This window comes from Drosophila persimilis, unplaced genomic scaffold, assembly GCF_003286085.1.
Source record: "Drosophila persimilis strain 14011-0111.01,24,50 unplaced genomic scaffold, DperRS2 tig00000700-arrow-arrow-pilon, whole genome shotgun sequence".
NCBI lineage: Eukaryota > Metazoa > Arthropoda > Insecta > Diptera > Drosophilidae > Drosophila > Drosophila persimilis.
In genome coordinates, this window is record NW_020825340.1 from 1836123 (window position 1) to 1863331 (window position 27209).

The 27209-nt window shown below is 48.7% G+C and overlaps 5 protein-coding genes across 7 annotated transcripts; 2 read left to right on the forward strand and 3 right to left on the reverse strand.

Moving 5' to 3' along the window:
- The first annotated feature begins 341 nt into the window (after window positions 1-341).
- LOC6598916 (arylsulfatase B) lies at window positions 342-3704 on the forward strand. Its single transcript, XM_026992127.1, has 6 exons — window positions 342-392; window positions 1695-1842; window positions 1903-2062; window positions 2124-2609; window positions 2665-2822; window positions 2877-3704. Exons 2-6 carry the CDS (start codon window positions 1729-1731, stop codon window positions 3702-3704), a joined length of 1746 nt encoding a protein of 581 aa, XP_026847928.1. The 5' UTR covers window positions 342-392; window positions 1695-1728.
- A 1622-nt stretch (window positions 3705-5326) lies between these two features.
- LOC6598917 (CD151 antigen) lies at window positions 5327-9022 on the reverse strand. Of its 2 annotated transcripts, XM_026991979.1 has the most exons (8): window positions 8868-9022; window positions 7942-8144; window positions 6549-6641; window positions 6398-6484; window positions 6156-6347; window positions 5929-6024; window positions 5571-5867; window positions 5327-5498 (listed from the first exon to the last, which is right to left on the reverse strand). In XM_026991979.1, exons 4-8 carry the CDS (start codon window positions 6473-6475, stop codon window positions 5451-5453), a joined length of 711 nt encoding a protein of 236 aa, XP_026847780.1. In that variant the 5' UTR covers window positions 6476-6484; window positions 6549-6641; window positions 7942-8144; window positions 8868-9022; the 3' UTR covers window positions 5327-5450. The 2 variants fall into 2 exon arrangements, with proteins under 2 accessions (XP_026847780.1, XP_002024104.1); XM_002024068.2 differs by lacking the exon at window positions 6549-6641.
- A 2710-nt stretch (window positions 9023-11732) lies between these two features.
- On the reverse strand, window positions 11733-19523 carry LOC6598919 (sulfate anion transporter 1). Of its 2 annotated transcripts, none has more exons than XM_026992049.1 (6): window positions 19397-19523; window positions 14573-14979; window positions 13820-14513; window positions 13003-13746; window positions 12780-12928; window positions 11733-12708 (listed from the first exon to the last, which is right to left on the reverse strand). In XM_026992049.1, the coding sequence occupies exons 2-6, from the start codon at window positions 14596-14598 to the stop codon at window positions 12117-12119; spliced, it is 2205 nt and encodes a 734-aa protein (XP_026847850.1). In that variant the 5' UTR covers window positions 14599-14979; window positions 19397-19523; the 3' UTR covers window positions 11733-12116. The 2 variants fall into 2 exon arrangements, with proteins under 2 accessions (XP_026847850.1, XP_026847849.1); XM_026992048.1 differs by having other exon boundaries at window positions 18945-19523.
- An 835-nt stretch (window positions 19524-20358) lies between these two features.
- Window positions 20359-21771, forward strand: LOC6598920 (WD repeat-containing protein 92). The gene is made up of 2 exons (XM_002024071.2): window positions 20359-20691; window positions 20767-21771. The coding sequence occupies exons 1-2, from the start codon at window positions 20417-20419 to the stop codon at window positions 21617-21619; spliced, it is 1128 nt and encodes a 375-aa protein (XP_002024107.2). The 5' UTR covers window positions 20359-20416; the 3' UTR covers window positions 21620-21771.
- Window positions 21612-24497, reverse strand: LOC6598922 (tetratricopeptide repeat protein 27). Its single transcript, XM_002024073.2, has 4 exons — window positions 24301-24497; window positions 23874-24241; window positions 23303-23820; window positions 21612-23242 (listed from the first exon to the last, which is right to left on the reverse strand). The coding sequence occupies exons 1-4, from the start codon at window positions 24365-24367 to the stop codon at window positions 21778-21780; spliced, it is 2418 nt and encodes an 805-aa protein (XP_002024109.1). The 5' UTR covers window positions 24368-24497; the 3' UTR covers window positions 21612-21777.
- Between the last annotated feature and the right edge of the window lie 2712 nt (window positions 24498-27209).

Sequence of the window (27209 nt, forward strand, 5' to 3'; positions counted from 1 at the left end):
TGCCGGCATGAGAGCTACATATAACGGGATAGTCATAGGCTCTCTCTCTCCCCTTTCTCTCTCGCGCTCTCTCTCAAAGTTTGTCTTTGCTCGATTTTGTATTGTTCACTTTTGCTTTTGCAAAAACAAGTTTTGCTTTTGACTTTTGCTTTTGGGTTTTGGCTTTTATGGGTCTGTGTGTTTTCGGTTTCATACGTTTATTTTTCGCGCACGATTCGTGACGTCAGAGAGGTGGAGCGTCGGAAGGGGGGTGGGGAAAGGTTGTCACTTAAAAGCGCCAGCAGCCAGCGTGCCGCTTAGTCGATCGGAGCAGTTGCAGCGGGAAGGATCCAACCAGACCATCGTAGATCTGGTCACCTCTATAGCTCCAAGCACAAAGCTGTTACCGGCGGGTGGGTGCGACTGCGACCACTGCCAACGTACTAAGTGGAGTGGAAAAGTGCTTTCAGTGTTTCGGTTAAAGACTTTGAGAGACTATACTCGAGAGTTTCGTTAGAACAGTGTGAAAAGTGGCTGGCCCCTCAACAGAGTTACAAAAATGATCTCTAAAATGAACCATATCTTTCTGAAATGAAACCTGACATGTTGAATGGATTCTTATATCATAGAAAGGGCTTTTGCAGATGAACCAATCTCTGAGATTGCTAAACAAAACATACCTCCCATATTTGGCAGTTGAAGATGACAGTTTTCCAAATGCCTCGCGGTTTTCCACACGTTTCCTTATATAATCTCTCTCTCTCTTGGGGTCTTGCATAATGCCACCAGATTGGGCAACATTATAATGGTGCATTGTAAATCGCCTAACTAACGTGAGTTGTGGCTGAATTTACAATACTACATACCACAGTCCCTCGACTGACACACTGTCACAAGCAAAAGTCCTCTCGGGGCCAGAGACCGAGATGCATCTGGCCTGTGGATGCATCTCGTGGATCCAAACCAGTTTTTGGATAGGATTAGCGTTGATGGCTAGAGGGGGGGACTACGCTGGAAGAACCTTTCCATTGATTACTCATAAACTAGTCCTGATTTTCCCATTGATCCCCTTGGCCACTTAGTAGTAACGAGCGTCCGAAGGTCGACAGTCACGCCGCTGGGCGTTGCCTTTCTCAGTCACAGTCCGCAGGTCGTGACTGATAATTTCCCAAAGAATTCGCATGACAGTTTAGACTTCTATCCAAATTATATACAACACAATACTGGCAAATGCCGCAAATGCGACAGGCTACAGACTCACTAGCGTTAAATGGGGCTTAGGTTTAAGGCCTTTGGGCCAGATTTCATTATTGCCATGCTGGTTCATGGTGTTTATGGGCTATTGCGACAATTAAAGCCCACTTTTATCCAGATAAAAATAAATTACGCTTCCCATAACCATAACCAAGGCAAAGTGAAGTGAAGTACGGGTGTGCATTTGCCGTGCTGTGCCGTGTGTTTTATATAACTGTTTAACAATTGTTGCAAAAAGACAACAAAGCATTAAACAATCGCTTGAATGGTTTAACGAACTTGTCGGCCATACAACACGGTGCTGGAGGAGGTCAGTGGTGGTCGAGGAGTAGTAGGAACACCTGTAGATGCCAGATGCCAGATGCCAGACACATATGTACACTGGTCTGGTCTCTTAGGATCAATGATAGTATCATTAACACTCTTAACAACAAGCTCTTGGCAGTTCTTTTTTAGAGCAGACTTAATCGGGAATCTGTAGCCTATTCCCCAAACATGAATCTACTACTTCCTGTCCTACTCTCACTGAGTGCTGCAATTAGTGGTTGCCATGGAGAGGGCGAGGCATCCGCCAAGCCAAATATCATAATCATACTGATTGATGATATGGTAAGCCACTCCTACTCGATTCAATCAAAGTTCGAACCAGTAAAAGGATTCTCTCTGTAGGGTTTCAACGATGTGAGCTTCCATGGCTCGAACCAGATCCTGACACCGAATATAGATGCCTTGGCCTACAATGGGATCCTGCTGAATCGACACTATGTGCCCAACCTGTGTACGCCCTCCAGGGCCACCCTGCTGACCGGAAAGTATCCCATCCACACGGGTGAGCTGCAAGAGGGACTGTAAGGCTTCCACAAGTACGATAATGGTTACTCCTTGCCCAGGAATGCAGCACTTTGTGATCGTCACCGACGAGCCCTGGGGTCTGCCCAGGCAGGAGCGTCTCATGCCGGAGCTCTTCCGCGATGCCGGCTACGCCACTCACCTGGTGGGCAAGTGGCACCTGGGCTTCTGGCGGAAGGACCTGACGCCGACGATGCGCGGCTTTGACCACCACTTTGGGTACTACAATGGCTACATGGACTACTATGACCAAACCGTGCGGATGCTAGACAGGAACTACTCGACGGGCCTGGACTTCAGGCGGGACCTGGAGCCCTGCCGTGAGGCAGAGGGCACGTATGCCACGGAGGCGTTCACGACAGAGGCCAGGAAGGTAATCGAGCGGCACGACAAGAGTCGGCCGCTCTTCATGGTCCTCAGCCACCTGGCCGTGCACACGGGCAACGAGGACAATCCCATGCAGGCGCCCGAGGAGGAGGTGGCCAAGTTTGCGCACATTCGAGATCCAAAGCGTCGCACCTATGCGGGTAAGTCCTGTCCCGCTCCCAAGAGAGGCCATGAATAGAGGTTTCTTTTGGCTAGGCATGATCTCGAGTCTGGACAAGAGCGTTGGCCAGACGATGCGTGCCCTGGCGGACAATGGGATGCTGAACAACAGCATCGTTCTGCTCTACTCGGACAATGGAGCGCCCACTGTGGGCATTCACTCCAATGCTGGCTCCAACTATCCCTTCCGTGGGGTAAGTGCTCTATCTTTACTCTTTTTCTGGGCTAAAAGATGTCTTTCCGAGTAGCAAAAGGAATCCCCCTGGGAGGGTGGCATTCGATCGGTTGGTGCCCTCTGGAGCCCGTTGCTGCAGCAGCGTGGCTACGTGTCCAACCAGGCGATCCACGCAATCGACTGGCTGCCTACCCTGGCGGCAGCGGCCGGAGTGTCTCTGCCATCGGATCTCCGGCTGGACGGACTCAACCTGTGGCCCTCGCTAAGCGCCAGCGCACAGCCCCAGCCCCGGAATTTGCTGCACGTGCTAGACGACGTCTTCGGCTACTCTTCGTACACGCAGGACACGCTCAAGTACGTCAACGGGAGCAGCTTCGAGGGGCGGTACGACCACTGGCTGGGTGAGCTGGAGGACGGCGAGGAGGATCCGAACAGTAAGGACTACGGCCAGCTGGTGCGGGCCTCGGAGGTGCAGGCTGTCCTGGGAAGTGTGGCCCCGACTGACGACCGCATCCGGCAGATGCGGGACGAGGCCACACAGCGGTGTCCCATACAGGAGCGGGATCCCGAGGATCCCGTCTACCTGTGCGAGCCCCTCAAGGCTGCCTGCCTCTTCGACCTGGCCAATGACCCGTGTGAGCGCTACAACCTGGCCAACCTGTACCCCCTCCAGCTGCAGTTGCTCGCCCAGGAGGTCGAGGAGCTCCGTCTCACGGCATTGCCCAGCGCCAGAGTTCCCCGAGCGGATGTTCGCGCCGATCCTGCGCTCCACGACGGCCACTGGGAATGGTGGAACAACACGTTGCCGGGCTCCAGTGCCGCCGCTTTGCCGCCTTCGGGTCCTTGGCTCTGGCTCTGCCTCTTCAATATTGCCTTGTCGTTTATAGTTTTTATTAGTTAAATTATTTTGTTTATACTTTTTTTATACTTAATGAAAAATAAAACTGCGTTTTTCTTGCAATTGAAAAAAAAAAAAGAGAATATAATTATTTTTTTAGTGGGAGGGAATATGGCTGATTTAATTATGACTTTTTATCTATAAAAATATTTTCCACAGGGATTTCATAATAAATCAAAATTTTTAGCCGAATAATAGATTAAAAATAAAGCATATTTTTGGTTTAATTCACATACCCCCAAAGGTATGCCATCTATTTGCTCAATTTAACCGTAAAAATTCACATATGCTACGTATCTGCTCTTACCAAATTCATTGGGGGCTGTGATCTGGGGCGTGGCTACGTTGTGGAACGACTTGGAGCCCCAGGTGCCCTGGACTCTGACAACAACTCCATTTTTAGGAATGTGCGAAAAAGAGGATGAAAAGAAGGAATGCGCGAGTACTTAGCCGCACCCACACCGCGCACCCCTGCGTCTCACTCCCACCAACAGGAGACACAACCACACACTTTCGATCTCTCTTTGCAGAAGGAGAGGGCGAAGACAAGGAGCAGAGATAAGCGAGCAATTCGGTCCTCGCCGCAGGAGAGCATGGAAGCAATGCTCTCACTTCTGCCGCTGCCGCTCTCGCTTCTGCCGCTCTCGCATTAATTTTTCACCCGGCGGCCGGTAGTCCAAGCTTGCTCCGCGATTCGGACCGCGAAAAGCCGGAAAATAGTGGAAAACCAAACGGTTTAAGTGTATCGCCGCTGTGTAGAAAAGTGTCAACATGAAAAATGTCTAAAAAGCCAACAAAGCGGCGCTGGCTGGATCTAGGGCGGAGGCGAAAAAGGAGGCAAAGGAAAAGTGCGTAAATTAGGGCAAGTGAGCGCCCGCCGGTTCAATTGTGCCAACAAGCTGTCTCTCCTGCCAAGGTGTTCCATTTGTAAGGTGAGGCATTCCAAATCTTGCAGGTCTGACTCTCTCACGTTTAGTGCGTCCGCTCGAACTCCACATCTCAAGTGCCTCAAGCGCCTCACCTTATTTTCTTGGCTCGTTCGTGTTCGTTTGCGGGTTCGCTGCGTAGATCGTGCGTTCGGAATCGTCAATCGCGTTCTCATGTGTGCGGGAAAGGAACAGCAAATGCCGCCGGGAAAACTTAACTGTTCAAGATTATGGGCCAAAAGGTAAGAGAGAGAAGAGACTGTTTCCTTACTGTTTTTCTGCAATCTGTTCTGTTCTGCATACTGTTTTTTGTTAATCTCAAGGATATGCTCTTACATTTTTTTTTATGACTTTCCATTCAATTGAAGTTAAATATTTTCCAATAATTTTATTGGAAACAATAATAGACAATAGAACAAATAAATTCTCTATTGGCAATAGCAAAAAAATACTTAATCGTAACATTTGCATTTTGCATTTTGCATTTTAGTTCGGCAACTTAGGGCTAATAAAAAAAAAATAATACAAAATAGTGCAACAGATGATAACAAATACAATCGATTACAACATGAATACTCACTAGATATGCGTATCTAAACTCGTATTTACATACATAATACAAACGGAACGGACAGTTGGAATGGAATGGAGTGGAATGTAATGCAGTCCAGTCCAGTCCAACGTATCATACTCTACTCGTACACTCGGATAATACTCCTAGTATAGATATTCTATTTGAATACTCGTACATTCAAAAGTGGGTCTCCTCCGGACTGGGGGCACTTGCTCTTGCAGCAGCAACTCCTCGCCGATCTCTTTGGCGCTATTCAATCATATTGAATAGTAGACAAGAGAATATCATGCCAAAAATCTACGAAAAACGAACGGAAAATAACGTTAACAAAGGCAGAAAGGCAGGGGGAAGGGGGGGTCATTGACTCACCATAAGAATAGCCACCGCTATGGAGGTGCCACCAATGACCGCTGCATGATCACGAATGAAATTGGTCGTCACATAGAGGCAGCCCTGATTGTACAGGTTCGTGATTGTTGGGAAGATGGTGCACTCCTTGCGCTGTCCGCCGAACAGCTCCTGGCAGCAGGACTCGGGCACGGGCCCATACCGATTCCAGTCGTGCCACGTGTCCACGCCGCAGCACTGCAGCCGCTCCTGGGTGAGGTCCCAGGCCTGGGTAATCTCACGTCGACTGCCATACAGAGCCATGGTGGAGCGCATTTCCTGCAAACGGAAAACGCTGTTACATGCGACTGCACATGATCGATGGATCGATCTGCCTTACCTGCCGCATGGTCTGCTGCACCCGTTCGCGGAACACATAGCCCAAGACGCCGCCAATTAGCATAGTGACGAAAACCAGAGCCACGATTATGAAATACTGAAAATGTAACGCGAGATGTTTCAATTGGATGCTAAATGTACGTTGCTTCACAGTACAGCAGGGCAAGCCAAGGGATGTCCCTTAATAAGGTACTGAATACCTCGTATGTATTCAAAGACATTACTCACCGTTAGGAGCAAGCATTTGACCTCTTTGCCGGCGCCTACACAGCCCAAGAACGAGACCAGACAAATGATGACCGATGTAACCAGCAGGACGTAGACGGCTCCGGAAAACAGATTCGTGCCCAGGAGCTCATTGACAAAACTCCGATCCACCAGTGTCCACAGCGTCAGGCAGAAGACAATGGCGCCACCCACCTAAGGATAGGATATTACTACTGATCGGAGGAGACTCAGAGGATACTTACGAATATGACAAAATTGGCTATGAAAAGACTGTACTTGACGAACTGCCCGCAGCAGTCCATGCGCGAACTGAAGCCCATGTCGTCGTCCTGTGGAGGTTAGAGAGGTAAAGCTATAAATTCTATCCAGAAGAACGGCTGCAGATGGGTTTACGTTTGTCTTAAGGCGATTGATCCGATGAAGAATGGATGATGATGCAAATGAATTGGAATGTAGGGATATGCGGATCTAGATGGCGTGGCGGCTCTAAATGGTAGAAGGATATACGGATAACAGATATTTGTGTTATATTACATTGGATTAATGATGGCCATTCTTAGTATCGAACTAACAGTAACTATCGTACCGCCTGTCTCTGGTCTATGTCTCATCTCCCAGTAAAACGAGCGGCGCATGCGCAGCACCAGCTGCGATCTCCGGCTCCGGCAGTGTCTTGTCCGAGGCAGAGACGCGACCGAAGTACACTTAACCATGACCCACATTCGGAGTCGGCGCGTCGACGAAACCAACGCAATGCGCTAGACAACCGTTCATTATGGCGGCTGTGTTGTTGTTAACGTTTTGTGGGCTTTGTCAGTTATGGCTTTCGGAGAGCCGCCACTTGGTTGGTTACAGAGCCACCGCAGTGGCAGTGGCTCGCTTCAGAGGTTTGCTTCGGAGGCGATTCCATGACGAATACCCCCCGGCAATTAGCCCCGAGACAAGGCTCCAAAATTAATCAAAGTAATCCCCTGTCGCAGCCCAAAATGGCTGCTTGGCTGGCTAATTAGAGTAGCTTATTTACGATTTACGAGTGCCTCCCCAAAAGCCTCGCGTGGGATAGCATCTCTGAATCATGTTCTAAATGCAAATTAAAAGTACAAATAATTGCAGGCCACTCTGAGCGATCAGTCTCCACCCCATTACTATCCAGCAAACGACATCTCATTTCGAAAACCCAAGTAAGCCTCACACTAGAGTTCGTCAGGTAATTGCGGGGTTATTAAAAAAATGTTCTCACACTGTCTGAATATTCTCAGCAAGTGCGAGTGCGAGTTTGAGTACGAGTACGAGTACGAGTACGAGTACTCGTATTTGTTATTAGTCGCTATCATCGTGGAGAGAATCGTGCCTGGGATGACAGGCGAGTCATCTGAAAGTCGCCATTAATGATGGGGCGTTGTATGGTAGTATCTCCTGCTTATAAACAAAAAACCAATTAGGTTTATGGTAATTGTCCAGTTCTACGTGCTACACATCATAATAGAACACTTACCAACGGAAAATGTTTGAAGGAGGGGAATTATTCTACAATGTAGCTAGTGATAATTATGAGGAGATGGTCAAGGAAAAGACCATCTCCACTTGGGTTATTCTGAGGCAGAATAGATACCGTTGAGGCCTGGTACTGGGAATAATAAGGGGTCTCGATGGATCTATAATCGAAGAAGTGTAGAGCTTCTTCGCTTGCCCTTTCAGGACTATTTCTAGGCTGTACTGTCCCCAACTTTCGCTGTTTTTATTTACACACACATGAAAACATCAGAGCACTATAGTTTGTACTTACTTTGTTGCCTTCCCGTAGCACAAACGAAGTTTTCGTTAGGTAACCAATTTTGGCGGTTTTCCTTTTACAGGTTTTGCCTATGTAAATTGCCTCTTAATTGTTTGGCTCGAGGCGGGACAGAAAGCCCAGCCGAAAGACAGTTAAAAACAAACTATTTTCGGTTGCACTTGACTGCACAGAAAGTCTTAGGACTGGTCTCTGAGCTACAAAAGATCAAGAAATAGGAATGGAAATGGAAATGGAAATAAGCTTTAAATATTATTCTCTAAACTATTGCAAAAGTTTTTGTTGCTGTTTTTGGGGGGCTTTGGTTTCAAGGGTATGCCGAATTCGTGAGGCCATTGTTGGTTTTACTTTCTACATTTTTTCATAGTTTTGTTTGCGATTCGTGTGCTATAGTTTCATAACAATTTTATCGATAGCTGCTAAAATGTACATATGTGTTTTTTTTTCGCGTGTCTCAATATTTGTTTATTAACTATTCGGTGTTTTATTTGGATGTCGACGGCTGCAGCTCCACAGCTTTACAGCAAGAAAGATTATTGTTAATGTTTTTCATACAATGTATTGACTATTTTATTAAACTTTTTCCATACAGGTTTCTTGCATTCGCTGCGAGGCTCAGTTGATAATTGCTATTGAGTTTTTATGCGATTGTTGTTGTTGTTGTTGTTGTGGTTGTGGTTGTTGTTGTTGTTGTTTCTGGTGGTATTGTCAATTGCAGTTCTCCCATGGCAAACGGCTTTTTTTCTCGTTTCGCTTTCGACTTTGCTTTTCGAGTTACGTCACAGTCACAGTCCCGGATCGGATCGGAATGGGATCGGAATCGGAATCGAAATCGGAGCAATATCCTTTTCCTACACACAGTGGGTGGAGGATCACGGTCCTCGGGACGGCACGGAACACTTTTCCAACGCTTAACTCACTTTTAAGTTGATTTATTTTTGTATATTTCCAGTGGATAGCGAAGCTGGGAACTGGGCTATATGGGGGACGGTGCCAGAGACGGAGACGGAGACAGAGACGGAGACGGACAGAGATGTGGGGACGAGCTCGACTCCACCGCACGAGCGTTCGCTTGAAACTGGTTGTGGGAACAGTTGGGGCGATCGGTTTTTTATTAGTTTCGCTCACAAAGAGTTTCGTTGTTGGGGCCGTCGTCTCGGCTTGTCTCCGGGTATTACAACAATGCGATCCGAGCTGACGATTTTCGGGGGCTTTGCATTGCAGGTGCCCAACCGAGAGGCGTGAGAGAGGCAAAAGCAGAAACACTGATAGGGAGGGAGAGAGGGAGTGAGGGAGTGAGGGAGAGCTTACAAACCGCAAATACTTCGGCTGCGGATCGGCTTGCCCCCCCCGCTCTCCTTCGGTACCCGCACAGCTCTACTCTTTGTTCCGTTTGCTTGTTGGGGGGGGTGGGGGACATTTGCAAAAAAAATGTGATATTAATATTCGCTGTACAAAGGAATGTCTCGGGACTCCGGGATATATCGGTGGCACAGCATTTTCCTCTATGGATTGTATTTTGTAATTCCTGCCGTCGGAGTTCAACCTTCGGCAATTAGCAGCTTAATTCTGTTGTTAGCCAAACAAATTGGTTTTCCAAACAGTTTGGCGTCGAGTGAAGTAATTTTGTAAAGCTAAGGTCAAAGTTGGCTGCCGATAAGCAAATAAGTATCCCCCCCCCCCCCCCCCGATCCGAGGGCGAGGCTGAAACGGCTGAAAAGGCTGAAAAGTGCTCAATTTATTTCGGTTTTCTCTGGCAAATTGTTGGGTTGTTTAGCACTTTTATGGCTGTGTTAACACTAACTCAGGCTCCCCCACGCTCTCACCAACCGTCAGACAACTGGCATGACAAAAAAAATACTCGTAGATATAAATAATACAACAACAACAACAACAAATAATGAAAAATGAAAAACAATTACACTGGCTGTTGATTTTGCATCTTGTACACTCGCTGTGGGAACCTTTTGCGTTTTATAGAGGCTATAAAATCAATTTCCCCATATGCAAGCCCCTCGAAACCATACAAAATATTTCACAAAAATATCATATCGCTCTCCCCTCCCCCCGTTCTCCGTTGGACTGGGGCTGCGACTAGATCAAGTGCTCAAGGCGCCATGAATTCTTAATATCATTTTAAGCAAGTCAATTTAGTGATTAATGTACGCTAGAGGGGGGGATGGGGTGGGGGGGCCTGTGGAAAGCCTCGTTGAGCTCGCCGAAGGTGACAGGCGTCAAAGGCGTTAAATTGTAGCACTTAAAATGATTATTCTAGAACAACCGAAAATTTGTGGATGATTCTCTAGTGGTTTTTCGAATTAAACAGGGACACAGCAAATATAATTTAATCATTATTTCATTCAGGTATGGTTAGGGTTTAATTGGTTACACTCACATTCCAGCCATTCAATGATCTTGATCTTATCATTAACATATTCCATTAGGATGCTAATGAGAGACAGATCGCTGGAAAACATCTTGCCAATAAGTATGTGTAATTCTCAACAGCTGCAGGTAAAAGTTTTGCTGGGAATACACAGATTATAGTTTAAGAAAATGCATTATTTGACCAGGGATCAGTGCTGCATCTCTTACGATAGATGTACGATCCATTTTCAGATGTCATTGGATGTCTCGTAAGCTCGAATCCAAATCGGTTTTCGGGCGACAGCCTTCGAGTGTCCGTGATTTTGGTGGACAACCGCAAAACGCAACCGACTCTCAGATCTGAAGCCAGCCAAAGCCCTCTAATTGTTCTCATGTACTACCCGTGTCCGTGTGTACAAATTGTACGTTTTCCAAGTGCACTTTGCGGCCTCGGCCCGGGGTCTCTTTAATGGCTAATCAGTGGCCAAGTCGAACAATTGTTTTACCTATTTGCCGCCGTTTGGGGCATTCCACTCCTCCCATCCCATGCCATCCCATATTTACGTGTATTTTGGGTAAACAAGAAGCCGAAAAATAAATTTGACTTTAGTCATGTGGCTGCTAATTGCTGCGTGTCGGTGTCGGTGTCGGTGTCAGCTCCATCGATTGTACGTGGCGATGTGTCAGGCAGCAGCTCAAAATTCTCTCTACAGATATATAGATCTCGATCCAGGTATTTCCGCCACTGGATCGAATCCACGCCATGGCCGGTGAGTCGGTGGGCGCGCACGCTCCGCTCTCGTGGAAGCGTTGGACCAGTCGTCGTGGATCGCAGTTAAATGGTGCGAAAAAATGTCCAGCAAGGGCATTACTTTTCTTGGCTTTTGATGCAATTAAGTCCTGACGGGTGCCAATCGATTGGCAGGACTCTCCCGATCACGAAATGATGTGCCAGGTCCAGATTGGCCGCCGGAACAACAGAAAACAGTTTTTCAATAATTTGTACAGCCAAAAGTTGGGGGGTTACAGGGCCAGATAGGCGAAAGACATACTTTCCCAAGATCGTAAGGATCCACACTGTCGATCAGCATAAAATTCACGATTTAATGATAATTCTTTATTCTTCTGCTGCCAATCGATTTGCAGAACTTTCCCGATCACGAACAGACATGCCACGCCCACATTATTTGGGGGGCACAATTAAATAAACCCCCAGCGACACTTAATAAATGTCCTATCAGCCCAAAAGTATGCCACAATTCAGCACGATTATTTCCCCTAATCGATAGTTACTTATCTGTTATCGATCGCATCCATGTGGGCGCGAAGTTCAAATGTGTGCCCAATTTTCCTGCGACGGCTTATCCTTTCAGAGACAAGGCCTCCCCTTGGGAGGAACAAAACAAAAGACATGCGTGTAAATGATAACAATTCTCAGTTCTCATATTTTATGTACAATTTACATATCCTTACGATCTAGTTGTGTGTTTATTTTGGTACAAATTGCATTGCAAAATCAATAAATAAATTGATCGTGTCTTCGGTTGCCCTGACTTTAAGTACAAAATCTGTTATTGTATCCGGCGTTTGGGTTAATTGTTGTTGATGTTGTTGTAAACTCTTTGAGGAGGCACTTACGCGAACTTACGACTAATCCGGTTGATTGTAGACGGCAACTTTAGTTTGCATTCAGTTTTAAAATATTACTTAGCGGCTAGGAAAGGGTTTTGGTGCTACGATTCACAAGCTATCACTTGGACATATCACAAAACGCGTGCTGCTCCCCGCTCTGCTCACCCCCCTCACGCAGTTCGACAGGCATTGGCATACTCGACGCAATCGTGCAGGGTGGGAAAAATCTCGAAGGGGCCCTCGCTGAGGGCCATGCTGTGCACCAGAGTGTCGTATACCCGATCCACGGGGCTGGCGAGCAGGAGACGAGCACCGCGCACCTTCAACTCCTTGCTCAGGTCGCTGAGCGTGCGGCAGCCGGCCACGTCTATGTGGCCCAGCATGGAGAAGTCCAGAATGAGGATCTTGAACATGCTCGAGGCCTCCACGAGCTGGCCATTGTTGGCCTTGCCCCCGTTTTGCGACACCGGCGAGTAGCTGGCCTTGCTGCCTCCTCCCTTGCTGGGACTCGGGCTGCTGAGCGGCATCTTGTCCAGGCCGACCGCCTCGTACAGCGACCGACGGAAGAACAGACTGGTGGCAAAGTTGAGGGATCCGCTGTAGCGGTAGATCCGCGTCTCAGGCACCTGCATGGCGTTGCGGTGCTGGTTGAGGTCCATGTAGATACCGGGCGCCTCGGGCATGTAGCCCAGCAGACAGGAGTACGGCTTCAGGCCCTTGATGTACAGCGCCAGCAGGGAGATGCAGATGCCGATCAGCAGACTGTAAAAAGCAAAGCCCGCAATGTTAAGAAGGGTCTATGTGAAGAGTCTATCCGTGATGGAGTGACCTACCCAATGTCTATGTCGATGAGCACCACGCAGAGGAAGGTGGATATCCAGGTGAACATCTCCAGCTTGCCCTGCTTGGAGAACTTCTTCAGCTCCCTGGCCTGCATAAACATCGGCTTCAGGGCCACGATGATGACACCAGCCAGAACGCACTGGCGGGAGGGGGAAAGACAGACCACATTCGGTTAAACATCCTCAAGTGGAGATTGAAGAACATATGGCTTACCCTTGGCAGATCGCTGAAGAAGGGCCCGATCCACATGAGGGTGACCACCACCAGGGAGGCGGATATCAGGGAAGCTATCTGCGAGACGCCGCCCGTCTGGTCCTGGATGACCGATCGCGAGAGCGAACAGGCCATGGGTATGCAGGAGAAGCAGCCGCCCACAATGTTGCCAATGCCCATGGCGAAGAGCTCCTGGTTGGCCCGCACCTCGTAGCCGTGCTTCCGGGCGAATGTGAGGCCCATGGACATGATGATCGAGTAGGTGACGACGGCAATGGCAATCGAGTCGAGGGCCACCTTCGGCACCAGGTCGAGCCGGGGCAGAACGGGCTCCGGCAAGCCGCTGGGTATCACTCCCACCAGCTGCACATTGAACTGCGGCTGCAGATCGAAGCACTTGGAGATCAGGGTGCCGCCGATCACGGCTATCAGCTCGGCGGGCAGCGGCAGACGACAGCGCTTGCTCAGGAACGGCTTCAGGATCTCGTTGCAGACCGCCATGAAGATGATCACGGCCACGCAGAAGCCAAAGTTCACCAGGTTCGTCTGCGGCACGCTCTTGATCACGTCGATCAGCGTGTACACGATCTTGAAGGCGCCCTTGTACCGATCCACCTCGATGCCCAACACATCCTTCAGCTGCGCTGTGACCACATGACAGGCGGCTGCCGTCGTGAAGCCATTCACCAGCGGATCGCTCAGCAGGGAGGCCAGGGTGCCCAGTCTTAGGAAGGCCATCAGCAGCTAAAAGAAACGAATCAGCGAATCAGTACGTTCCCAGAAGACCCTAGAAGGGGGGTCAGAGGGCTGTGCTCACATTTACAATACCCACGGCCAGGGCCAGGGATGTGACCACCTCCAGGTTCGTGATCACATCCGCCGGCGGCGTGAGACTCGCCGCCGTGCCGTTGGCCAGCAGCAGGGTGTCCGCTGTCGCAGTTAGATTGGCCGCAACCGGATGAGTGGAGTCGACAGTGGCGTATGTCTGCACGACCTTGAGGGTCATCATGCTGGCCACCGCAAAGGTGCCAATCGATATGTGCTTGGACGTGCCCAGCAGCAGATAGACCAGCACCGGAAACACGGCCATATACAGGCCATTGCCTGCTGATACTCCGGCCAGGATGCCGTAGGCCATGCCATGCGGGATGTTCATAATAGCCACCGTGAAGCCGGCGATGACGTCGCCGGCCAGGTCCCGTCGTGGCGAGTACTTGGGCAGCCACTGCAGGATGGGTATCACGCCCGTGAAGAGCGCAAAGAAGCTCCAGCTCTGCCAGCAGCTGCGCAGCGACGAGGGTATGCTCTTGTCGCGGGCCGCATAGCCCGTCTCCTTGATGACCACCTCGTGGGTGAGCACATCCCGATGGATGCTGTACTTTGGCTGGATTTTTGGTTTACTTTGTGTGCTCCCATTGCCACTGCCGCTGCCGCTGCCACCGCTACCTCCGTTTCCGCTTCCATTTCCACTTCCGTTTCCATTTGTGTTGTTGTTGTTCAGGGGCTTGGTTCTGCAAAGATCAGGAATGTTTAGTGCTCGGTTATCTAGGCTCTGTTTGCCCTTACTCACTCTTGGCTCTCTGTATCAGTCGGCATGATGGCTGCTGTATCTTCTGCTACTTCTTGGACGTCTCTCTGTTTGCCACCGCCGCCGCCACGTGCCACATTGGTGTCTGTGAAGGGATGGATGCGTAGATCTCGCTGAAATTGCGACTGTCTCAGGTGGAATACGGCGTCACAGTGGGTCTCTTCCTCTGAGTCTTCTGGGTCCTCCGAGTCGGCTCCAGTTGGTGGGATTCTCCTCTTAGATATGGGTAGTAACAATGTGCCAATGTCTTCGCTGTTGATGCTCGTATATTGGCTGGGATTATCCTCGTGGTTTGGTGGGGGTCGACGGCGTCTTTGCTGGCGATCGTGCAAGTCTTTTAAACGCTTCCAGGCCTCTCTGCCCGTTGCTTTTATATGATTTTTGGGTTTCTAAAAAGAAAAAAATCCAATCTACATTCAATCCAATCATTCGCAAGAACTTTCAATGGATCGCCCAGCAATCAAAGTAAATCATGAGATAGTACTAGAACTATTTCACTGGCCAAAGCACTCCTTTTCCAGTTAGATAACCGCCACGAACCAGCAATTAGCATCACCTTCAATGGTCCGGTTACGGGTTCGGGTACGGTACGGAACTGGGGGGTTGTTGAGCTTATCACAGACGGAAAGCAACTGAAACATCGATCACACATCAGAGCGGACCGATCTTCAAATAGAAACCATTGTTCCCACCCGAACCGATGCCCAGTTTCAGATATAATGGCCGAATGCTAATTGATGAAATCATTTGATCAACATGATGAGTCCCCACGAACAATTCTCCGCCAATTCGCACAACGGTTATCTCTATTGTGATCGTACTCATATTCTGATTGCGCATAGTTCTATTGACGTCTGTTCTATTCTGTTCTGTTCTGTTCCTTTCTGTTCTGTTCTGTGCTGAAGATGTCCGGTCAACTCCCTAGCGAAAGCCAAATGACCGCTAAATGCTCAATAAAGTACATACATGTATGTATACGAAGTACACGATTGTTTGCTGTGCTGTTGCCTTTGTTGGCCCAAGCCATAAGCACCTACAGTAATCGGTTAATGGTGGATTACTTTTATGGCAAATGTCTGAGTTGGCTCATACACTTTACAGTTGAAAATGGTTTATAATCAGCAAATAGCTAAAGGCTGGTTAAGGAAACAGCCAAACCCATGGCATGGAATGGCTCTTGTTTATGAATCGAATGGATTCTTGGACAAAAGGCATTGGAAAGCCATGTATAAACCCCTGAAATTCCCTTTACCCACTGACACAGTTTTCGACAAAATATATCCCAAGAAAAGCAAGTCCCAAGTCGAGAGCTTTTGAGCTCCCAAAACCCGTTGGGGGGGGGACTCGACCGCAATGTCAAGTTCAGCGCTTTCAAATACAATATATATATAAACCAAACTACTTGGAGAACAGAGAATCAATCGCCAGATCATGGCGGATTTTATGGCAAGTCGTTGACATTGCAAGTGCCGCAAATTTACAATTCAAATGAGGGTTGGCTTTGAATGAAACGATGGCCGTTGAGTGGGAAAAACTACATTCCCCCAAAGGATCCACTCAGGAGCTTTGAGGGGGAAATGGATAAGCCTGGAATTTAGAGAGTACAAATGCCATCAGTGCCCCTCTAACTCTCTCTCTCTCTCTCTCTGTCCCTGTCTCGCTTTTAGAACTTGACGACAAATACTAAATCCATAAAATATACGTGCATACTAACACGATTACGGGTACTATGTACAGGTGTGTGTATGTATAGAGGCAACACCTTGAAGCCGGCTTAATTGGGATGCCCCTGGTGGACGGACCGCCATTAGTTCTGCCAGCGAACCGGTTCGATTGTTAAAATAAATTGCAAAAAACGGGATCGGGCCTTAGCCGCCTATGGAACGGCCCTCACATGACCAGGCGGCGGAGCAGGGAGGGATGGCTGGATAAAGCGTTTCACTATTGTCAGACAGCTGTCGGGGTGTTTTTTTCTTTTTCGGCTGCTTATCAAAATTGTCGTCCGCTTATCAGCGCGGGGCACAAACATTTCCATCGCCGCTGATTAATCAATGTTTTTGGCCTCCGCAACAGAGGCAAAACCCGCAAGAGATCCGATTGAGAGGGATTCCAGCCAGAAACCATCAGAGCCTGGAGATCACGTGGCTCATCCTTACTTGTCCACTGGGGAGGGGCAACCCGCAACCCAAAAACGGGTGTCGAATGATTGAGTGGGCGGCCCTTGTCCTTATCAGGTCTCGAGTGGCCTTCACATGGCTGCACTAAGCCGCACCGCACCGCACCGCACACCGTTCCCGGCCGTTCAGGCGTGGAAAATTGATATCACATTAGTGATTACGTAAGCCCAATCACGTCATAGACAGATAGACACCAGACAAAGTCGCAACGCAAGTGGCGGAGGGGGTTTTCAGGTGGTACACGCACTTCAATCATGTTGATTGAGTCTCTCTCTCTCTCGCTCTCTCTCTCTCGATGGGAGTTGGAAACACGCGTCTGTTCTGCCCAATGGAATAAAGAAAACTAATTATGGAGCTGGGGCCTTTATTTGTGTGATCTCTGGGGCTCTTATTCCGTATTTATTTTTCAGTGGATGCTGCAGGTTGATCTGATAAACGCTGATGGACATAAGAGACCGTAGAGCGGAGCGGAGTGGAGGGGAATGGAGGGGAGTCAAATATTTGCCCACCTCTTGGCTGGTTATTTATGGGGGCACGCGAGCTTTTTATGTGTACGTACTACTTGGCCAAATAAAATAAAATAATATAATAAGAAAAGTCAAACAGATAGTGTAGACCAAACAAGAGCCGTGTTTGGGTTTGATTAGGGATGCGTTGTCTTCTAAATGCGGTTCTGACTCAGTTTCTACTCAAAGCGGGCTGGCAATGAGTCAGGTTTGATCAACATAGCCGTAACGCTTTGCATAGTTCAAGCAGTAGCTGAAGCGATAAGTTATGAACCGCTCTGGTAACACGTACATACCAGCTGGCACACATACAGGCATACGTGTACAATATTGTAGGTATTTTATTGTATTTACTGTTCGGTCGGGGACTCGGTTTCCGATTCGGTTCAAAGTCTTATCATCTTCGATTCAGTCGTACTTTGGATTGTTTTTGCACAGTGTAGTGTTTCCGTGTCGTATCCCGTTCGGATATGGGTGCGGGGGTGGTCGGACTTTGATACTTTGTTTCATACGGATGGGGGAAGTTCTGTTGTGCCACAGTTGGCAGATTTTTTTGATAACTCTTTGTTTAGATTTCGATTGGTGGCGATGGCGGCATTTATTTATTTTCTATAGCTTGCAGAGTGGGGGGCAGGGTATGGGTAGGGTATTTGCCACTTGCGCACGCACGCATTCCACACACACACACACACACACATACACACATGAAATATGAAATTGGAGCAGCGTTCAATAGAATGTTTGAGCTTTTCCTCATGTTATCAGGCACCATACAATCTTTACTCAAAACGAAACTCTCATAAAAACGGTGGCACAACAGGTGTAACGCAGGGGTTGGGGTTTTTTGCACTCCGATAATGGCAAATGTTGATAAGACACACACACACACACATACACATATACACATATGTACATACATCGAATAATCAGCTGATAAATCAACAGGTTGACAGTTTAATGGCTTATGCACTTTTTCTGGCAAAAAAAAACATACAATAAAAATAAAAATTAATTCAAGAGAAAGTTGAAATCTAGAAGCGAATGGCAGAAGCCGAAGCTCGTGTAGAGCTCGTGTTGTTGTTTGATCACGATCTGATCACCCCCGCAAAGTCAATAGAACTCTCTAGACTAAAAATATATGAATCTCTGATTGGCAATGCAATCATCACGATCTCGGCCTCAATCACGAGTATCCACCACTCCTCTGTGCAAATATTGAAAGTTCATAAAGAAGCTAGAGGAGAAGGCAGCATCGACAGACCGATCAGACCATCGAAACGGGAAGAACGACAGAAACAAGCACATAGCATATACCATATAGCATATAGCATATGTATGTATGTATGTATGTGGTATGTATGAAAGGGAATGCAGCAACAGCAACAAATAGACCTCCCAATCAGACTCGAGTGCGAATGCACCCCAACGAAAGAAGGTTCAAAAGAGAGCAAAAAAAAAAAAGAAGGGGGAGCGGGCAGTGCCGCCAAGCAAATGAAAACAATAAAGGCGTTGAAAAAGCTGAGCAAAATGTACAATTAATTTGATTGGCCTAAATTGACAAGAAATCGAAAGAGGGCGCAGAGACAAGAGTTCAGAAATGAACCCCAGCACCAGCCCCATCCCCTGCCCCTGCCAATAGACCGCAATGTAGGAATCTTTGGTGTTTTTTACCTTACGGAAACAACTCGTAAATGAAATTTTGGTTGGTTTGGCATTCGATGCAGTTGCCAAATACGCTGCCTTTGTGGTTGTATGTTTATTTTTTATTTTTTTTTCAGTTGCTGGGTATTCGCGTGGTCGATTGTTGTCACCTTCAACTTGTTGCCAGTAAAATATTTGATTAACACTTTTCACAATCCTTTGCTAACTTTAAGAACTTTTGTTTCATAATTATCACATATAAAAAAAATGTTAAAAGCCAACAGATTAAAGCTAATTATTATATTTTCTGCTGGCGTTGGCGTGCTTTCAAGCAATTCCGTTATTTGTATTCTTTTATTTTTTTATTTCTACTTATTCAACCGCCCGATGAATGTTGCTGCTTTCTGCTTGCTGCTGGCTATTGTTTTTGTTTTTGTTTATTGCCGAGAAAAGCGACTCTTGCGACACACGTATGTACGTACGAGTTTGTCGTGTCGTTGTTGCTGTCTTGCCTGCTGCTTGCTGCTGGGGTCGAGCGCCAAAAACAGATGCACGCGCTAGAGGGAAAACACACACCCGGAAAACCAACGGCCCCAAAATGAGTGCGACACGACACTGAGCTTGCGAGCGTCCAATTGGAGACCATCGAAGCTTTTCACGGGGAGCTTTCGACGCCGTCACAGCTGCTCTGGCTTTTGTTGTTATTTTTGAGCGCTGCCGATATCACATATCAGAAAGGAAATTCACATGCGATGTTTGCGATTTTTATATTTAATTTATTGCACAATACTGCAAAATATCGCATGCGAAATGCGTATGCGAAGTCTGTACGCCGTCGAATGTATCCCCAGTTATCGATATTTTATTATGGCGATTCCTGAAACGGACACGCAACGCTTATCTATGAAAGCTTCGGGAACGAACCGGTACCTGTTTCCTTCAAAAATATTTTTTGATGAAAAGGTATTCATATAAAATAAAAATTTCAAATCAAAAGAGCAGCATACACATTAAATGTCCTGTTAATTTCCAGAATTGTTGGGATATTCCTTCTTCCGACAGTCCGCGCATATGAGAGCCATCTGAGAGAGCGAGAGAAATATATGTAGAGCTGGAAGCAGCGCTTCGGCAGATACTATCGATTGCAGGATGTGTGCTGGAAAACAAATACTGTCTCAGTTCTTCGATTGATAGCCGGGAGACGTGTCTCCCTAATTTTCTCTCCCCAGCTGTCTCTCTCTTCGCACGAATATGAGCAGTGCAATGCTATTTGGAAAAGCTCATCCACGCGAATCCATACCGAATAGAAATGCGTATCAGGAGTACCCAAATTGTGCCCCGAAATCAGCGTGTGAGAACTATCGATAAGTAATCTAAAAATATATCGAAAACTGTCACTTGCCGGCACGTCGGAACTATGGAAACGCATTTTAAACAAGTTGTTTGTGAAATTCCGTTCAGATTTCATAATCAGGCTCTGCTTGAACTGAAAAGGCAACAAAATGGACAAGCCCCAATTGATTGAGCACTTGAACGCGTCCGTTAACTACACGGTGTACGACACGAAATGGATTCCGCTCTCGGCCAAGTTTGTGGTGCTCGGCTCAAAGGCGAACAGCCATGGCATTATGGACATCTACGAGCTGAACGAGGACCAGCTGGTCAAGGTGAAGACTGTGGAGAAGAAGGTGGCCTTCAAGTGCGGCACATTCGGGGCTTCCTCGCTGCGAAACCGTCACATTGCCATTGGAGACTTCGAGGGGAGGCTGCAAGTGCTGTAAGAATAACAGGGGCCACTGGCCTCTGGCCACAGCCATTGCTAGATCTGTTCATCCATCAGGGTATTTTTCAGCGATATGGAGCGTCCCGAACTGCCGGTGTACAATGTTAAGGCCCACACGGCCATCATCAACACCATCGATGCCATTGGCGGTAACCAGCTCAACTGTGGAGCCCCCGAAATCGTCACCGGCAGCCGTGATGGCGCCGTCAAGGTGTGGGACATACGACAGGGACAGTCTCCTGTGGTGGACATCTCACCGCCACCGCAAATGGGGGACGGCATCAATCAGAGCAGCGGCCGGCGCGACTGCTGGGCAGTGGCCTTCGGCAATACCTTCAACTCGGAGGAGCGCATGGTAGCGGCTGGCTATGACAACGGGGACCTGAAGCTCTTCGACCTCCGTACGCTCTCCGTGCGCTGGGAGGCGTCCATGAAGAATGGCATTTGTGGCCTCGAGTTTGATCGCCGCGACATACCGATGAATAAACTGGCCGTAACCACGCTGGAGGGAGGCCTCCTGGTCTACGATATGCGCCACCAGCATCCGACCAAGGGATTCAGCTATGTCGAGGAGCGCAACGCCGGCCGTAGTGTGGGCACAAACGGTGTCATCAGCGGCCCCAAAGCCACTGTCTGGGTGGCACGCCATTTGCCACAGAATCGCGATGTCTTCCTCACTGGCGGTGGCACTGGCTCCATACGCCTCTGGCAGTACGAGTATCCCGACAAGAGAGTCGTCGTGGACGCGGACGGCACCAAAACGGGCGTGGCTGGCACTCTGCACATGATCAGTGCGGCCACATTGAGCTCCCAGCCGGTGCACTGCTTCGACTGGCATCCGGACAAGCTGGGCCTCGCCGTCTGTGGGGCCTTCGATCAGAGCGTTCGAGTGCTGATCAGCACCAAGCTGAACGTCCTTTAAACCCGTTCATTTATTTGTGATCCTTTTGTTTCTTTTACTTTTCGACACTTCAACACAACACGGTAGCCCATGCCACACTTAGCTGACGCCCAACGAGTCCTTCAAATACACAATTATCATGTACAACTAATAAACACTAAATCTAGTTCAGAGTCCGGCTAAACCGACCGTTGCGTGTTCATTCGCTGCTGCACCACTTGGGTTAGATCTGCGATCCGTTTGTCCAGTTGGTCCGCCTTCTCCTGCTGCTCGGGCGGCACATTGACGTTGATGGCGCGCCGCAGGGCGTTCAGACAGGATGTACCGGACAGTCGGGCCGAGTTTAGTGTGGATGTGATCATGACTTCGCTCTCGTCGGCGGCATGCTCCTGGACCGCCGCCAGAGATAGCTCGGCCACCTCCAGGCACAGATCCAGAGCTTTCTGGGCATGCTCTGCCTTGACCTCCCATCCCGAATGCTTGGCCGTGTAGGCCCGATAAGACTTGACCAGCCGCTCGGCCTTCTTCAGCGGTGTGGCGGCCACCACGGCAGCCAGCTCCCAGACCAGGGGCTCGTTGCCGTGCTGGATGCACTGCTGGCCGAGGAGCTGGACAACCCTCTTGATTAGGAGCTGGCTGGGTCCTTCCTGATGCTGCTTGGCTATGCCGTAGACGATTCTCGCGAGCACTTCCTGGTCGAGGTAGTGCTGCTTCAGCTCGGACAGACGCTGGTAGCCCCGCATGGCATCGTCCCAGTGGCAGGTGTCCACGGCCACCAGCATGTAGTTCTCCCACACCTTCCAGTTGCTGTAGTTGCACTTGAGGGCCTCGCCCAGCACACGGTGCGCCCGCTGCTTGTCGCCCAGGTTGATCAGGGCCTTGGCCAGATTGTTCCACGACTCGAACCCGTTGGCTTCCAGGTGGGTGTAGGCCAGGTAGGACTTAACGGCCGCCTCCCACTTCTCCAGCTGCATCGCGGAATAGCCGCAGCGCAGGAGCGTCGACTCCTGCAGCGTATTGATCTCCAGCGACAGCTGATAGTGCTCCAGGGCCTGGGCATATTCCGCCCTTCTGTAGAAGTAGTTTCCCCAGTAGGACTGGGCCTTGCTGCTCGTCTTCTTGGAATGCAGCCAGGCCTGCTCGTAGCACTGCGGGTCATCGATGGCGTCGCCCAGCAGGCAGAAGAGCAGCGCCGTGGGTTTCTTCTCCAGCTCCTGGCGTATGATCTCCGCCGCCTTGTGACGCAGCTCCAGACTGGTGTAGCAGTCAATCACCTGCTGCCAGGCCTGAATCTTCAGGCAAATGTCGAGAGCTGTCTTGGTCATTCCCAGGGACCGCAGGAGATCCACCAGCTGAAGCTGCACCTGCCAGATGGGCTGGAGGTGGGCCGCGAATCCATACGACAGCCTAGATCTCAGCGACTGCTGCTCTTCGCTGTGGTCCAACAGCTTGACGCACTCCTCGCACTGCTTCCAGCTGCGCTCGACAGTCCGGCGCTGGTTAGACTCCTGCAGGCAGTTCAGGAGCAAGGCTGCCTGGCGCACCTGAAGGGGTCCGTGCTCCTGGTAGAGCAACGTCTGGGTGTACGGCTCCAGCTGCTCATCTGCCAGGCGGTCCTTCGGCTGCGAGCGCTTCAACTGTTTTCTGTGAAAGAAATCAGGGATTAAAAGAAGCCATATCTTGTCGTATTGATTGTCTACTCACACCTTTGCCAGGACGAGGGCCTGCAGGACGCTGGGCAAAGTCATGACATCATTGTCCTTTGGCTCAATGAAGCGTATTCGCTCCAGTCGTGTATCATCCTCCAGGAGCAGCAGCTTGGGCAGCTTGGTCTGCCTGTTGGTCTCGGCAGCCGCTGGCAGGGCAGGGCTGCTGGCCTCCGTCAGCTCCGACAGCTGCTCCACTTTCAGGCAGAGCTGGGGCAGGGGCTTCTGCTGGAACTTTGTGCGCACTCCCAGCAAACCCTCGACCTTCAGTTCCACCTGGAGGTGCGAGCAGAGCTCATCCAGCACTTGGGAGGCCATTTCGGAGCGATGGAACAGCAGGTAGCCATTGGCCAGCTCCAGCAGCAGCAGAGACTGCAGTTCCCTGCTGGAAAAGTGCTTCGCTTGGGGCCGCAGTACCACAGCTCCCGCCTTGAACTGCTCGTAGAGGGAGGCGGCCAGGTCGTCCAGGATAAGCTGATGCTGGCAAATCAGCCGTATATTCCACACGGCCAGGACCTAAAGAAGGATTGGGATCATCGTCTTACAGAAAGCACAGTCTGTTTGCTTACCTTTGAGTCTGGATAAGCTTCCAACAAGCCGCGCAGTATTTCCCTGGCCACAACCAGCAGTTCGCCCGTCTTGACGTTGGGATTCAACTCCTCGCCGCTGGCCTTCAGCTGCTCCTGCGGCTCAAATGCCTCCAACTGCAGTTGGCTCATCATTTTCTGGCAGTCGGCGACTTTGTCAAAGGGTCCCGTGCAATTGTTCTGCACAAACGCGAAGAACAGACGCAGAAAGCTGTTGAGTAGCTGCGTGGAAGTCTCCTTAATGTGGGAATCCCTTTCCCGCCAGTTGGTGATGATCTGCCGTAGGTCCTCCACTGTCCACAGCTCTTGGCCGGTCCATAACTGGCGCAGTTGCTCATCGGCCGGCAAATCTTTGGGTGGGGAAATTGCCATTAATATTAGCAGGCTCCTTTGGGGAAGCAATACTCACCATCCAGTGGCACGGCATCGTTGAAATTGCATAAATAATATTCACTAAATGTGTTGTCCTCTAACATTTTCGCTTGAATTCAATTAATAACGTATCGGATAAACGAAAAACGCTTCCCACACGTGCTCCACGTGCTAACCCAAGGCGGCCACTATCGACTCGCTTCTGGCTTTCTGTGTTCAGGTATGCCTCAAATGAGTTCCAATTGACTTTTTCACTTCACGCAATGGCGGTATTACTGTAAAAAATACGATTTAAATCGTTGTTTCTAGAAAAATGTTTCATTTGCGGTACTTGTTTATTAGTGATGGCCCCCGTTTGCTCACCTGTTGCTAGTCACGTGTATTTTTACAGTCACTGGTCACAGCTGGCAGGAACTATCGAATTTTTGAACAGCGAAAATAAGAGCAAATAAAGCCGTGGCACGTTTAAATCAAATTGAAGGACTTAGATAAAGGCCCAAATTGTTTTTTATGATCAACTGGCTGTAAGTGATAGGCAATAATTAAGTATAATATCCTTCAACGAGTCTGTCGCTGTTTTTGAACAGAGACCAGAAACGACCATCTCTATGGCCATTGCATTCTTTCTGTGCTTATCGATATATCGATTGGTACCACCTGAAATAGTTACTCAACACAAGACAGCACTGGCTCTCGTTTGGCGCCATTTTCAAACAGTTCAGAGCAATTCTGTTTATTTATAGAATAGCACTTGCCAGCTTCACCCAATTTCATATAATTAGAACAATTTGCATGATTGCACAAGTCACGGCGGCGCCGACACGCAAGTTCAAATTTCAATTAAATCGCCCGGCGTCTTGTGCATATAAAAATAATTCCCCAAAATATCCCAAGACATCCACATAAATATTTACACAAGTCACATGCGCGCCAAATTGGCGAAGTTCCTTTGAATCTGTATCCCTAGGTGGTGACAGCGGGGGGTGGGGTGGTGCCACGGAATACCGGTGACAGAGCGCAGCTTTTTTTTTTGTGTACTAATTACGAACGCACACACACACGCACACACACAAACACACACACAGATGGTGGCGGTCGGAAAGCTCTTTGGTATTTAATTTTTTTACGTCTCAGCCGCCGTCGCCGTAGCTTCTAAATTTAAATTTCACGGTCAAGGTCGTCGATTGCCATCCATCCATCGCTTTCGTAGACGGCTGCGAGGGAGCAGCGGCAAACAGCGCCACGGTGCAGCACAGAACGCAGTACAGTTTATGGGGGAAAACAAAAGAAATCGTATCTATCAGATACTTTGCAGATTCCGGTGAAATTCGATAGCACAGTTTGCCAGAAGCCGCCTGTATTGGTGCCCTGCTGGTGCCTCTGATAAACGGTATTTTTATAGCTGCCGTTGGGTGGGGGAGGGGTCCTGTTATCTGGGAACTGTTTAGCGTTATCTCCGCCTGAAAACCACTCGAGTTCAAGGTTATCATATCACATCATATCGTATCTGCTCAAATCTCTGCCTGCCAATAAATCTGATAACGGATACCAGGCCCTGCATGGAAAATAATTCGATCGAAATATTACCAACACAGTGGGAGACCTATAAATACAGATATGTATCTTTATCTGCCCAGGGGATATGCCACTAAAAAGTGCTACAAAGAAAGTGCACCTTTTTGTTCCCCCGAGAGAAAAGCTTCATTAACGGTTTTCCAGCAGCAAATTCAAATTTCGTTTCCCACCACTGTGCTTAAAAGCTCTCAGCGTTGGTTTCTCTTCGACGTTCGGGCTCTCTTTGTTCGGTGGCTGCTTGCTCTTCGGCCCGTCGGCTCTCTTGCTCTTCGACTCTCTTGCTCTCTTTGCTCTTTCGCTTAGTCATCTTTTGGCGCGCTTGCTTCGGCGGGGCATGACGGCATGGCATGGCATGGGGCTGGAACGCCGGTAGCAGCACCAGGCGGCATGCGGCATGCGGCTGCAGTGTGAACGTCATCATGACCCCAAAAATGGCAGCTGCCGGTCTCGATCGTCGCGTCAGGCCATGAATAATGCCACAGACGCAAGGCAAATGCGTAAAACTCGAGATTCGAATAAAAATTACATAAAGGAACACAAATATGGGGGTTTTTTTGGCCTGCCTCCCCCTCCTAATTGCAGGAAAAACTTTCCATCAAAACCTTTGAAAAAATATTCCCAAAAACCTGTGGGCCAGGGGGCAGGGGCCAGAACACAGACGAATGTATCTTGTTTTTTATTTGCTTAACTGGTCTTTAAAAAATAATTCAAAGCTGAATTTGAATTTGGTTTTGAGTTTTTTTTTTTTTGTTCAGTTCTAAGCAGCGAAACAGTTGCTTCTATTTGTATTTATTTATATCTGTTTTCGGTGGCTTTAATTGCATTTTGCTTGATATATATACAGACGGTTTTGGTGTTTTTTTTTTTTTTGCACCTCAAGGTCATTGGGGTTTTGTGTTTCAATACATTTGTTTTGTGCCGTGCCTGCTTTTGTTATGGCAAATAAATGCAAATAAATAAATAAATATAATTTGTTTCGGGGCACTTGCTGAAAATAATTTAATTGCCGTGACACAGAGGCGCCTCCAGCTGCACAAGCATTGCCCCCACCACCACCACCCCACCCCTCGAAACCCCTGTCGCGTCGCCCACCAAGCGTATTGGTGTCAGTGGGTTTCCATGTCTTCAACATTTTCAATTTCAAATCAGTTTTCACTTTCGCGGCGCAACTTTCACGGAGCGCGCGCCAAAAACGCCAGCCACTGCCACTGATTGTTGCATTCCATTTTGTGGCAAGCAGACAGTCAGTTTCCATTTCATTTCTGCTTTCCCCCGTTGTTAATGAGCGGGCAGGCAGGCAAAGAAATGTGCCACGAATTGTGGCAAGACCCATCAGACCTTCTCGATCTAGTCCATCTTTAAGTGAATGTC